This window comes from Lepidochelys olivacea (assembly GCF_965140295.1).
Source record: "Lepidochelys olivacea isolate rLepOli2 genome assembly, chromosome: 9".
Classification (NCBI taxonomy): Eukaryota; Metazoa; Chordata; order Testudines; family Cheloniidae; genus Lepidochelys; species Lepidochelys olivacea.
This window is the reverse complement of record NC_140419.1, coordinates 79,469,440-79,483,127: the sequence shown is the minus strand read 5'-3', so window position 1 is coordinate 79,483,127 and position 13,688 is coordinate 79,469,440. Positions and strand designations below refer to the sequence as shown.

The 13,688-nt window shown below is 46.4% G+C and overlaps 1 protein-coding gene across 1 annotated transcript in view; it reads left to right on the top strand.

Annotated features, from left to right (window-relative positions):
* Nucleotides 1–7,558, top strand: part of AR (androgen receptor) — a 116,668-nt gene extending 109,110 nt beyond the window's left edge. Inside the window, exon 8 of the mRNA XM_084639808.1 lies at nucleotides 206–7,558. Coding sequence (XP_084495934.1) covers nucleotides 206–361 — 156 coding nt within the window. The 3' untranslated portion in view covers nucleotides 362–7,558. The remainder of the gene's footprint in view (nucleotides 1–205) is intronic.
* The last annotated feature ends 6,130 nt before the right edge of the window (nucleotides 7,559–13,688 follow it).

The window sequence follows — 13,688 nt, the reverse complement described above, 5'->3', positions numbered from 1 at the left end:
GGCCCCCTAGTGGCTATCCCCAACCGCAGAAGAGTTTGTAGCAGCCAAACAGCAGAAACTATCCCGTCTCACTGCACTGCTGCCTATCCTATAGTGTAGTACCTGCTAATACTTTCCTTTGTAGTCACCAGAGTGTTAGCAGGAGCCACTTGTCAGAGAAGTTAAATCATTCATTTAACCTTCCTACTTTCTCTCTGTTTCTTAGATTGCCAGGGAGCTACATCAATTTACATTTGACCTTTTAATTACATCGCACATGGTCAGTGTGGACTACCCCGAAATGATGGCTGAGATCATCTCCGTCCAGGTTCCCAAGATCTTGTCGGGGAAAGTCAAACCCATTTACTTCCACGTGCAGTGATGTCCTGGAGGGAATCTCCTTCCCCTGCCACTCCCTTTCAGCCAGCTCCTGCCTGTTCTCTCTGCACGACTGTACTGCAGTGCCTTGGGGAGTCCCCTCTAAAGATACTGTATGCTGTGAGGATGTACAGCGCCAAACGACAACCTGCTGGGATTCCTTTGATTTCAACTTTTCTGGGGTACTTCTGAACTGAACTCCTCACCACAGCTTCTGCGTATGTCTGGATGGCTCTGCATCTCTCTAAATGTTGTAGCATGGTGACTTTGTGGCACTTCTTTACACCCTTGTGCTTGCGTATTTCCCACAGTGACGTTTAGTGGCGCAGTGCCATGGGAAGTTTCAGAATGGGAGAAATTCCACCATTTGTTTTCTCTTTAAAACAAAGCAAGAAGTAGGTTAAACATGCAAGTTGGGAGGATGGGTTATTTTTCTGACTAACCTGAGCTATTTTCCTTTTTATTTGCATCATGTCTTCAAGAGGCATGAGAATTAAAAATGCAGTAGTAATGAGCCAGGAAGGGGACAGGGAAAGAGACCAGAGCTTGGTGAAATTAGAATGTCTATTTCAAAATCAGACATCCGGTTGTGGAAAAAAATCCTTCTTATCGTCTGCTCTTGTCATGCACACAGACCCAAACACCACACCACTCCAGCCGTACACCCAGACCCATATACCTTGCCACTCTGGCCATACATGCTGACCCATATGGCAGACTGCTTTGATCATGCGCCCAGACCCATGCACCCATGTGCTTTCTGCAGCTTAGAGCAGCATTAAGTATTTACTCACCGAAGAAATGGCCAATTCACAAGCGTATTTGGAGTGTTGTCATGTCAGTAAAGAGGGCAAGTGAGGATTATGACCTTTGGAACCCCTGAAGATTGCAGAAGGCTAACTTCCATCCAGGGCATTTTTCCTGTGGACTGTGAGCCAAACTGGATCTAAGACTGTCCAAAGACTGTCCAGACACCTAGTGATCACATTCCAGTTTTGAACATTTTTTTTCCTCCACACCAGCAAACAAAGAAATTAGTCACTGGCATCCATCTCTCACCTGTGCACCACGAGTGCCTGAAGTCTCCTCTCACCTCTGCCTCTAGCCTGCTCCCCTTGGATGTCTGAGGTTTCCACTTGTCTCTGCCCGTCACCATGGGTGTCTGAAGGTCTAGATTTTCCAGTGGTGCTTCTCATTTGCCCTTTACCCGACCGTTTTGCAGATTCTTTCAGAAGCCAACACAGAAAAGAATCCCAGAAGCAAAGCAGTGAGACCTTTGACTCATTGGGCTCTATGAGGCCCAATGATTTTGGGATTATCCCACTCTTTTGGAAACAGTTGTATGTGGCCTGAGATCAGAGGCGACGTACGTGGGGGAGCATGCAAGGTCACGTTCCCTGCCCCCCAGATTTGCTGCTTGACTTATACTGAGCAAGCTCACATGGACTGAGCATGCTCAGTAACACTGCTGAAGCCAGCTGCCCTCACTCTGCCCCCCACTATCGGTAGGCGCGGGTCGTCTCTGCCTGAAATTCCCAGGTATTTCAGGGAATGGTAAAGAAAGCATTTAAGAGGCCTGTTCTCTTTCTTAGGGGTTCCCATAGCTCCCATTAATGTTAGTAGTTGATCTCCACCAAGGAAAGAACACAAGCCCTCTCAATGTCCCTAAAATTCCTACATTGTAAAATTAGAACCCAAACAAAGCCCAGAGCCAAACCCCATGGAGATGACAGTGTGTCATCAGACTGCAGCACACTCAGTGAGATGCCAGCTGGAGAACTCTGCCTAACACACACGCTGTCATTCAAAATGCGAACAATCAAAGGTTCGTCATCTTTGTTTACTGGCAACTTTCAGAGTCAGGAGTATTTCAGAGAGGAATGCTCTCATGTTTCTTCAAGGCAGATTAACGTTGGCTTGAATCATCTCCCTGGCATTCCTAAGGACACATTGGACCACCTAGGAATTTTATTCAGATTTGTTTTTTTTTTTTCTGATGTTGTACTGCACATGCAGGATCTGACCCTTAGTCCCCTGGTGGCTCTGAGTTCCCTCCTGAGCCCTTGCCCTCATCTCGTGAGCCCAACACAGCAACAAGAGCCCTGTTGGCAGGACTGGCTTGTGAACCAGATTTTTGAAGAGGTGGATCTGAGTACATGTCATGTAATATGGCATCCCACTATGCCTGTGTGGTAACAGCAGATTACATTTGCCATAAGTCTCCTTTATACACTAGGAGAGTTAAAGGTTTAAGCCTGTGGATCCCCACCAGTTTTACTCTCCTCAAGTATGTGAGCCTTTTGAAGCCTAACACCCCCCACCCCAATCCTTCCTCCCTCATGCAAAAGAATTGTGGCAATTCTGCTTCTATTGGGGTCTTTCCTGGGTTGGGGGCCGCCATCAGCTTTAGAGTGAAACAGTAGCTTGTCGAGCTTCGTGGTGCTGCACCTGGGGTTCTGTGCAGAGTGCTTGTCGGCACAGAAAGTGACCACGCTGTTTCGCTGATACTTCTCAGTCATACTGTAGGGGTTGCATTTTTTTTAAATACCTTTTCAACAGTTGTGAATGAGTTTTCATCCCCTACAGGCAAGGCTCTGATCACAGTGTTCCTATGCTCCTCCTTGTGAGTGACAGAATAATAATACGCTCTTTTTGATATCAGCCAGTTGTTACTCTGGTATTATTAATATCTTTTTCTCTTTAAAGGCTTATAAAAATATTGAAGTCTTGGTGTGATTAAAAGCAGCTGGTACAAGGCTCCACTGACTTTGAAAATGTACCAGGTAAAAAGATCAGTTTACACACCAAAGCCTGCTTCTTTGCATTGTGGTTTTTCAGTTAGTTAGTGGATGAATACAATGACCGGCTGGCTTGGCACAGCACAACTCACTCCATTATGAAATGGGAGGATGCCTGGAGTTTGCAGGAAGGCATGTATTTTGCATTTGCTCAAGTCTATGCAAGGGTTTCACCTTTGTATACTTAGGGAGCTCGGTTGCTTGGTACCATTCTAGAATGTCAATGGAAGGCTGGTCAGAGATCTAAAGTAAATGTACTGCTTGCCTACAAACACTCCTGTTTGATGGACAGAACCACGTAGTGAACAAGAGAGGGGGAGAGAGAGCGAAGCCCCTGGCTGCGACAGGCACTATAAACACAAGTTGCACACATTCTGTAGATGATACAAAGTGTGAATCCTTTAGGAAAGGAGCATGTGGCTCACTTGAAGTACATGCCACCCATCCAATACTGTACATCACAACTAAGTTGCCTTTACTGACCTGCCTGCACCAGTAGTTTCTGTGCCAGACCAGCTGTAATGCGAAATTAGGTTTTTGTTTGGAAGCTGTTCGAAATCACTTCTTGTTTCATTTGAAAGCTGGCTTTGTACGACATTGTTAGAGGAATTACTGAAGGATCCAGTCGCAATAGCTAGGATCAGTGACACGTTTATTGTTCTGTGTATTCACCAGGGTTTTTCAACACTGTCTTCTTCAGTTTACTTTCAGTGGCTGCAGCAGAACGGAAGAAGGCGTGAGAAATGCCAAAGCGCTGACTTTGCTATGTTCTTCTGTGCTTTGTTTTATTTAAGCACATCGAAATAAAAATGGAAAATAAAAAACAAAGAGAACCCCACAACCCACATGATAATGTAGAAATTGTCCTTTAATACTACTACACCGTTTGCTTAGCTTTCTTGTTTATGTTGCTCCAGGAACTTGGCAATGCTTTCCAGAACACAGGTGCAAATAGCTTGTAAGTACCCCTCCAATTACATAGGGCTAAATTCTTCCCTCAGATAAAAAGTGCAATTTCTCCTGGAGGTACAGGCATGGGGAGGCAGAATTCTTAACTTAGCAAGGACCTGGTAATTACTGCATATTACTAGGGAATTACATGCAGAGAGAGTAAAAACCATGTAACCTGCAGTCTGGTTGGGGAAAAAGAAGAATGGATGGGGTCTTCAGTGTTCAATATTGATCTAACTCCTCTCTCATTAATATCAATGGGAGTTTTACTGTTGACTTCAAAGGGAACAAGAGTTAGGCAAATGCTAAAGTGCATTTGAAGATCCCACCCAATATGTGTTTGCTTTGAGCCATATCTGGAGGGTCCAACTCACACTGTACTTAGTGCTTACTCAGGGAAGACTCCCACTGAATTTGCCTAGGTAAAGATTGACTAGATTCTCCTCTCATTTACACTAATGTAAGCCAAGAATACAATGGCTAACAAACATTGAAGCCAAGGGAGTTATCCCAGTGTAAGTTAGTGGTGAATCAGGCCCCAAGAGCTGGATCTCAGGATTTGTCCCCTACTTACTACACACTGTAGGAACTCTCTTGTCAATCACCCTTATGATGAAGTGGCATTTCCCCAGAGAGAGCCCTGCCACTGAAGGTACGTCTACACTTTTTGCGGGGGAGTGAATCCCAGCTCAAGGAGACATCCTTGCTCTAGCTTTCATCAAGCCAGAGGCCTACATGCTGGAACACTACCTCCCCATGCCCCAGCCCTACCTCCCCTCCGCACCACACCTGGCTTTTTTGACAAAAGACAGTATTTGTCCCGTTTGCTTTTGCCAACTGATTAAATCAGCACAAGCGAAGGGGAAAAAAAAATTCGGGACAGCTTAAAAAAGGAACTGTCCCAGCCAAAATGGGACATATGGTCACCCTAGTTAGCTACTTGGTGTACATGCCCATTTGACACCCGAGGCATGTAGTTAGAGTGGCTAGCCCATTCTGCCACTCATGCTGCCACGCCTGCCCTCTGTTTTAGCACACTAGTGCGAGTATGTCTCCTCACTCTGGGAATCACACCCCAGCTCCAAGGGTAGACATACCCTAAAATGATATTAGTTTTATAAGTAGGTAGGCTCCATGAGCCATATGTAAATGAAGGTGACTTACATGGTATTTATCGCCTGTGATGTAAAGTGTTACCTGCCTCCCAGCAGAATAGGAGTGACTCTTCACCACTGCAGAAGCTCTGACCTGATCTACCACACACCCCTCACCTTGTAGTAGATGTCTCCCCAGCCCCGTTTGTCACATGCAGCTGCAGCTTCCAATGTTGTTGTCTCCCTTAACGTTTAAAACTGAAAAGAACAAGAGCTATAGCCTTTTATAGTACCAAAGATTTCTCTATAAAGTAATGACTTCAAAGGCATTTTTCACAAAATATACACTGAGCAAGATTAACTATCCTTCATAAACTGGGTCCTTAAGTTTGTGCCTGTGTTAGTAGAAGCTTTTATTTAATCTTTTTTTCTGGTACTATTGACCAGGTTTTGAAAGGTCCATCTTTGCGTTGTGCAAATGGAGTATATACTGGCATGCCATACAGTTTGCTGAGGAGCTGTATATTTCAGGGACAATATTTGCACTGGAAGGACAGCAGAGAGAGACCCATGTTGCTCCCCTGTTTGACAGCACAAAACTTCTCTTCGAGCTAAGATAGAGAGTTGAAACGTTGTAAACTGGTATTTGTTTCATAATCATATTTCAAAGTAGATCTATGGCGTGCGAGACGTATGTGCCTAGAACTGTTCACCTAGACTGGTCTCCGCACCTTCACATTTTGGTTCCATTTCAGAACTGTTACTGCATGTGGGAAGCAAAGTTGGTAATTGCACCTTGAGCTTATGTGAGAACTGGGCTGGCTCCACTGGCCTCGTGCTCTCACCTAGGAAGCAGTGACCTTGGCACACTCTGCAGGCCACAGGGCGAGAGGTTGTGGAACCTTCCAAAGTGTGGGGATGTGGGTGGCTTTTGGAGACAGTGTGCCATGTCATGTCCTACATTTTACGAGCCCGGAGCTGATGCACGTGCAGATCATTGCTGCAAACTCTTTGGACACTAGCTTCCCAGCTGCAGGGTGTCTCATTTTAGTTGCATTTACTGTGGAGGACGGATTGACATCTGGAAAGGGGGGGCCTTAAAATCCAAATCCCCCCAATCAGCTCCATCTGTGCACTATTCACTGCCTTGGAGAAGTGAGGAGGAACCTCCCTTTTGAAGGGACTGCGTGGAGCCTGGATTTAGATGCCTAGGGCCCGTAGCAGTATCATGCACAGAACCACAGGAGCCGTATGCTGAGTGGCTCTCCTTGCTGGCTCTTTTGTGTTAAAACACTGGGTTTTGGAGATGGTCTGGAAAGTTGATGGCAAATTAAAATGTGGGTTTTGTTAACATGTCTGTAATTAAAAGTGCTGTATATAGATATATTTTTCTTTTGTAATAAGGCTAAACGCTCATTACTGGGGTGGTCTCCCACCCCACAGCTATTTGTGTGAAAGCTAGAAAGAATAATGTCATTATGGTCACTCATCTTACTACATCTGAACCAGATCACGAGGCAAACAGCTATAGATCAGTGAGGCTCCAGAAAGGAAAAGCGTGGCAGCCCACAGATTGATCGGACTGGTTTTTCAGGTAGAAGAATGCAGCTAGTTCACTAGATCTGTTTCCACATGATGTGATTCAAAAGTGATAGCTAGGCTTTGGGCAGAGTATTCAAGCAGCCTTCTGCCCACTCGCAGTATGGCCCTTCTACTGGTTTTGTTAACGCTTTCTTGTCCTTGCAAGGTTTGCAATCATGTAAAATGTATAATCGTCTTTAATTACTTATGCAGAATTGTGGCTTTCTTTCTTTTAGACAATCCGCTTTAAAAAATGGTATCATAGTGCCCCAAAACTGACAGCTACTAAGAGCTAAACTCTGTTCCTGTGGAAGCCAAGTGGGAATTCTGCCATTAATATCAATGGAGCCAAGATCTGGCCCTAAATGTATTAATAAGGAAAACTGAGACCCACAATGTTAACTGTCATTGAGGCTTAACATTAACTGACATCCGGCTGCTTCAGTCCGCAAAGATGTGGCTAAAAATGCCTCCCCAACAGGGATCGGTGAGTAAGAAATTACCATGCTAGTGTGAACTTCATTTATTTTTGCTTGTAATGAACCAGAAAGAAGCATTTCTGCTATTAAGGAAAAAACAACCAACTGACCCTAGTACAAGGGAAAATAAACAGAAACATTCATTTTGCTTTTGACTTCTTTAGTTCATGCTCTAGTTCAGTGTGGGCACCCAGCCAATGCTAGACAGCAGGACAAACTTCATGCAGTAGCATTCAGCTCTCTTTTTGTAACCTTGGAATCTATTGTTGCTCTGAGTTTAATAAAAGGCAGAACCTTGTTTGCTGGAAAAATCAGTGTATGTGTAGTGTTTGTCATTTGCTTATTTCAGACATGAGTTTGGAAAATGTCATCCAGTGAGAAAAATATTTGCTAGTGGGCCTGCCAAAGTAAGTAAATAAATGAATAATTGGCCCATTTCCTAGTGTCAAAGTTGTATGCTTGGGTTATTCGTAACAAAAGCTGACTGCGGAAAATTGTCTAATAGTCCCTTATCTTGATTGTTAATTCATTTATACATAAAATAATTAATCTTTTCATCTTAGCCTCTGGATTGTTTAAAAATTGGCTTTTATTTTATTAATATATTTATTGGAGTCAGTGTCCTCCTTTTCTATCTGTTTCTGTTGTTGTTTAATATTTACCAGCAACTGTAAAACCAGTCTGCTCTGCCTTCATTATAAAATTGACAACTTGACCTGTGATCTCCAAGTAATACAAAATACTGTGTTTCTTTGTTCAAAGCACGGATGGGCATTTTGCTACGATTTAGTCAGTCTTCAACTGGCCAAACTGAAGTGCTCAAAAACAAAACCACCACCCATTTTTATGTAACCCTTCTGCCCACCAGAGTTGGCAGCAACAAGGGCCGGGTTCAATATCTAGGGGATCCATTCCAATAACACAATGCAAACCGGCTCGAGCCCCCACCCCGTGACCTGGGACAAATATATACCACCCCCACTGGGCGCCTCCAAGAGACAATACTTCCCCTCTCGCAAGCACACAGTCTGAGTGTAGCAAAAAGCCTTTTAATAACAGAGAGAAACAATGTGGCATTATGTTGGGGAAACACCACCAACAGGATTCATAACACAACCCATGAGCAAAAAAAAACCCACCCCAAGCAAATTGGGGCATGCTCCTTTCCCTTTGGTTCTTGAGTCCAGCAACCCCAAATCATCCAAAGTCCCAAAAGTCCAATGACCCAAGAGTCTCTGTCCCTGGTCAGGGCAGCCCCAGAGTTTGAAAGTTTATCTGCGGAGCTTTTTACCTCCCAACCTGGGTGGAGATGGGACGGGGGTAAGAGGCACCTTACATGATCTGAAGCTGACCGCCCCACAGCTCCATAGGCCTTCGCTCCGCTCCGCTCCGCCAGCTGCCCCACGAACTCCTTAGCTCAGCTCTGCTCCGCTCCGCTCCACGGCCCACAAGCAGCTCCCGCCGTCCCACGAACTGCTCCACCAGCCGGTCCACAAACTGCTCCACATCCCACCAGCAGCTCCTGCCGTCCTATGAACTGCTCCACCAGCCTGTCCACAAGGCACTCCAGCCCTCCCACAAACTGCTCCACAATATATCTTCAGGCTCCCCCACTACTTAACACAACACTCAGTGATTTCAGCTCTTTGGTGAATTCAGCTTGTAGTAGGGGAGCCTCAGTGCTGGTTCACTGTTAGCCCAAAGTGAGCTCAGTAGCCTGTAACTAGACTCCTCATAGAATCAAAATTAGCTCTGATATTTCACAGTGGAGAGAGGAGGAAATACAATTAGCATGTAAGGCCCTCACCAAGGGGCCCATGCCACCAAGTATTAATACTTGTCCCCAGCCTCTCTCAATTCACAGAGTTTTGGAACCCATGACCCTTGCCTAGCGAGTGCCACTTAGTTGATGGTGAGTCCCTCCATCATAACAAAAGGCCAAGTACAGTTCCAAGCACAGTTCCCATAATCAGGGTAATAACAATTTATTCTTCCTGCCCCAATAACAGAGACACTGGGGATCCCACAGCAGCCAAAGTGACCATTTGGACAGCTATGGCCTCATTCTAGGGGGGGTGGGTGTGCCTATGCAAATGAGATCGGCCCCCTGAAGTTCTTTTCCACAACTTGCCACACCTCACCACCAGATGTCAGGGTGGAGCTCATCCTGACACTGCTTACATCCTCCCCCCAGCCGAGAATTTGTTGTCCCGACAAATCACACTCCCTTTATACCAACTCATTGGTTTCCTCCAAAGGGCCTCAGGAAGCCCACTCTAGCTTCCACAAGCCTGTGTGCTAAATGTATTGGCTCCTCACTAGTCACCCCAGGTGCATCATAAGTTAACCGTTTCACTGGTCTTATCACCCTGTCTCGTCTATTGAGAATCTCTGCTGCCGAGGTAGGGGGAACATCCTCTTGAGTGACGGATGGAGAGGCTTCCCTGGAGGGTCCCTCGGCTACTGGCATAGGCCCCTGCACTCCTAGTTCTAACGCTGAAGGTGCCCAGGACATCCTCTACCTGTGTGTCTCCACTGTCCAATAACCTGTGTGTGTCATCACACGGGGGTCTCATCAGCGGCACAGGGGTGTCAGAAAGAGGCCTAAATAATTCCGCCATGGGGTTTAGGGCGGAAGAGGGAAAACTCTCGTTTGGTTCAGCTGATCGAGACTGAAATCTTGTCTCCATCCCAGGATACACCAGGGTTGTGTCTTCCTCCTCAAACTCACTCTCAGATGTGCAGAATAGGGGTAAGTTAGCTGCACGGGGCCCGCTGTCTGTGTTGGATGGCGGCTTTGGTCTAGCACCTCTGTTCTGCCCGGCTGCCCTGTCATGGCCCATCTCATAAGGGGTGCTTACCAATTCCCCCACAGGGAACAAAAGGTTTCTATGCACCGTCTTTATTTGCCCTGGACCATCTTCAGGTTTGATCTTGTAGACCGGCAGATCTCCCAGCTTTTCCATCACCAGGTAAGGTATTGCCTTCCATCTGTCAGCTATCTTGTGTTTGCCAGCAATACCAAATTTCGCAGCAGGACTCTGTCCCCCGGCTGGAGCTCCTGCGAACGGACTCTAGCATCATATCGATGTTTGTTGGGGTCTGCGTTCTTCTGAGCCGCAGCGGTAGCTAAGCGATAAGCATCCCGCAGCTTTTCTCTTAGTCGGGATACATATTGCTGATGAGTTTCATAGCTATCTCCATCCTCTGATACACCAAAGCACAAGTCTATGGGTAATCTTGGTTCTCACCCAAACATCAAGAGATATGGGGTGACTCCCGTAGCATCGTTCTTTGTGGCATTGTAGGCATGCACCAGAAATGCGACATGCTGGCTCCAGGTTGCCTTCTGCTCTGGTCACAAAGTTCCCAACATATCTAATAGGATTCGGTTGAACCTCTCTGGCTGAGGATCACCTTGGGGGTGATAAGGTGTTGTCCTAGACTTTTTAATTCCTGCTATCTTCAGCACCTCCTTCAGAAGGTGACTCTCAAAATCCCGCCCCTGATCAGAGTGTATCCGAGCCGGGAATCCATAGACTGAGAAATATTTGTCCCACAATACTCGAGCGACGGTGGTGGCCCTCTGATCACATGTGGGATATCCCTGTGCATACCGTGTAAAATGGTCAGTCACTACTAGAATGTTCCCAACATTCCTCTTGTCTACCTCTACAGACAAGAAATCAATGCATACCAATTCCAAAGGTTTGTTGCTGGTGATGTTCTTGAGATATGCAGCCCTCGTGGGCAGAGTTTTCCTTTGAACACATCGAACGCAAGTCTCACATTTCCTGCGAACATCTTCAGCCATTCGGGGCCAATAGAACCTACTACGAATAAGTTCCAGGGTCCTCTCCATCCCTAAATGGCCAAAGTCATCATGCAGGGCCCTCATGGCCAGGGCTCTGTACTTTTTTGGCATTACTAGTTGTGCTCATTGTTTTTGTAAAGGGTCAGTGGTAGCGGTAGTCGATGTAGCGCTCCCTGAATCAGTTTTAGTTTGGTCCATTCTCTCAATAGTAGTTTACCCTCCGGGTTAGGTGGGACAACCGCAGCTGGGCTTCGCCCCTCCCTTTTGGCAAGTAGTGTATCACGAATATCAATATCTTGCCGCTGGGCTTCTTGCCAGTCAGCTGCATTGAGCATGGGCAAAGGAGATTGGTCCAATGCAATATAGTTCACTGAAGCAGAAGGCATGCATTCAGGGAGCAGGCCCAAAGCTTCTGCAACACATCCCTGAAGGCTCTCACGGGCCTCTAGCTCTCGGCGACTCACACTGCAAATAGCTCTCACTCCATCTGTGGGTATCACAGCAACTTCTGGAGCCTGCGGACACCTGGACAATGCATCTGCATCTTCATTGCTTCTCCCTGATCGGTACTGAATGCTGAACTCATAGCTAGCCGAGGCGGCCACCCATCTCTGCCCTGTAGCATCCAGCTTAGCACTTGTTAACACATAAGTCAGTGGATTGTTGTCTGTCCACACCTGGAACTGAGCACCATACAAGTAGTCTTGAAATTTCTCAGTGATGGCCCATTTCAAGGCCAAAAATTCCAGCTTGTGGGTGGGATAGTGAGTTTCACTATCAGACAATCCTCGGCTGGCAAAGGCTACAGGTTTACATTTGCCTTTCACTTCCTGGTACAGGACTGCTCCCAGACCCTCCAAACTGGCATCAGTATGCAGGATAAATGGTTTGCTTGGGTCAGCAAAAACTAGGACTGAAGCATGAGTTAGGCAAGTAATGATTTCTCGAAAAGCCCTTTCACATCTCTCATCCCACTGTAGCCCAAATGGTTCAAAGGGGCCATAGTGTCTCTGCACAGGAGGCCTTGGGGACCTCCCCTTATTCTTGGACTTAGATTTGTTCTTGCTGGACTGATGTCCCCTGGTAAGATCGTTCAGAGGCTTTACAATCATAGCATAGTTTTTCACAAATCTGCGGTAGTAGCCACTAAATCCACGAAAGGTCTTGAGTTCTCTGTAGTTACTTGGACGTGGCCATGTAGTGAGTGCTTCTGTTTTATCAGGATCAGTACTCACACCCTCTTGGGACACGATGTGACCCACATACTTCACTGAGGTTCTGCAGAACTGGCATTTGTCAATTGAAAGCTTCAGACCATAATTCTCCAACCTATCAAGCACTTGAAGAAGTCTTCCTTCATGCTCCTCTAAGGTTCTTCCAAACACAATCAGGTCATCCAAATAAACTAACACTTGCAGTAAATTCATGTCTCCCACAACTTTCTCCATGAGACTTGAAAGGTGGCAGGTGCTCCAGAAATCCCTTGGGGCATGCATTCGAACTGATAAAACCCTAATGGGCAGATGAAGGCTGTCTTCTCCTTATCTTCTTCTACCAGAGGGATCTGGTAGTATCCACTTCGAAGATCCAACACAGAGAACCACTGGCTTCCCAGCAAACAGTCTAAGGCATCTTGCACTCGAGGCATAGTGTACTGGTCGACCACAGTACGGCTGTTTAGGGTGCGGTAGTCAATACACATCCGGATTTTCCCATTCTTTTTACGGACTACCACAATGGGTGAGGCGTATGGGCTGCGGGACTCTGTAATGATGCCATTCGCAGCCAGCTCCTGAAAATGATGTCGCACATCTTCCATCTCAGAGAGAGCAATCTTCCTACATCTCTCCCTGAAAGGTCGAGAGTCATGTAGTCTGATATTGTGCTCTACTCCTTTTGCACATCCCACATCCCACTCATGCAGTGAGAACACCTTGGATCTTTCACAAAGTTTCTTCCTCAGGTGATCTTTCCAGTCCTCGGACACTGGTGAATCTCCAAAGTCAAACTTTGCTGGGTCTATTGTCAGAACTTGAGTTTCACACTGGGGTTTGACAATCAACTCAGGCTCAAAGAGGTCTGCTATCTTTTGTCCTTGCTTCACAACAACATCACGACTCGTTTCATTAGCAATCAGTATAGTCACCCTTTCCTGGGCTTCAGCAGGTAGGGTTATGACTCTACTGGGGACCAGCACTCCTTCAGGGAGCTCTCCTCCCATCGGCTGCTCTATCATTGCTAATGTCCGTTTACTGCCTTTCAGACAAGTACTCACGACAAGCACTTCTTGCTCCATCCTTGCAGGCACTACTAAGGGGGTCGTGCCCGCGTACTTCAGTGCCCCAAGCGGTAGCTCAGATGTGTCCCTTTTAGCGCTCTCAATTTTCCTATAGGCTTCAGCACAAAGCGTATGGATCATCAGGGTATTCAGGTACTGGTCCCCAGCCTGCCTTCTGCAGTAATCCACGAGTACCTTGAAGAGACTGGAGTTGGTCCCTATCAGCACAGACACATCAGAAGTCCCTTTAGGGTCAGGGCATATTAAGGCAGCTGTGTCTACCTCTTCTCTTACCCCAGCAACCTCCTCTGGGAATTCCAGGTGCACTATGACATA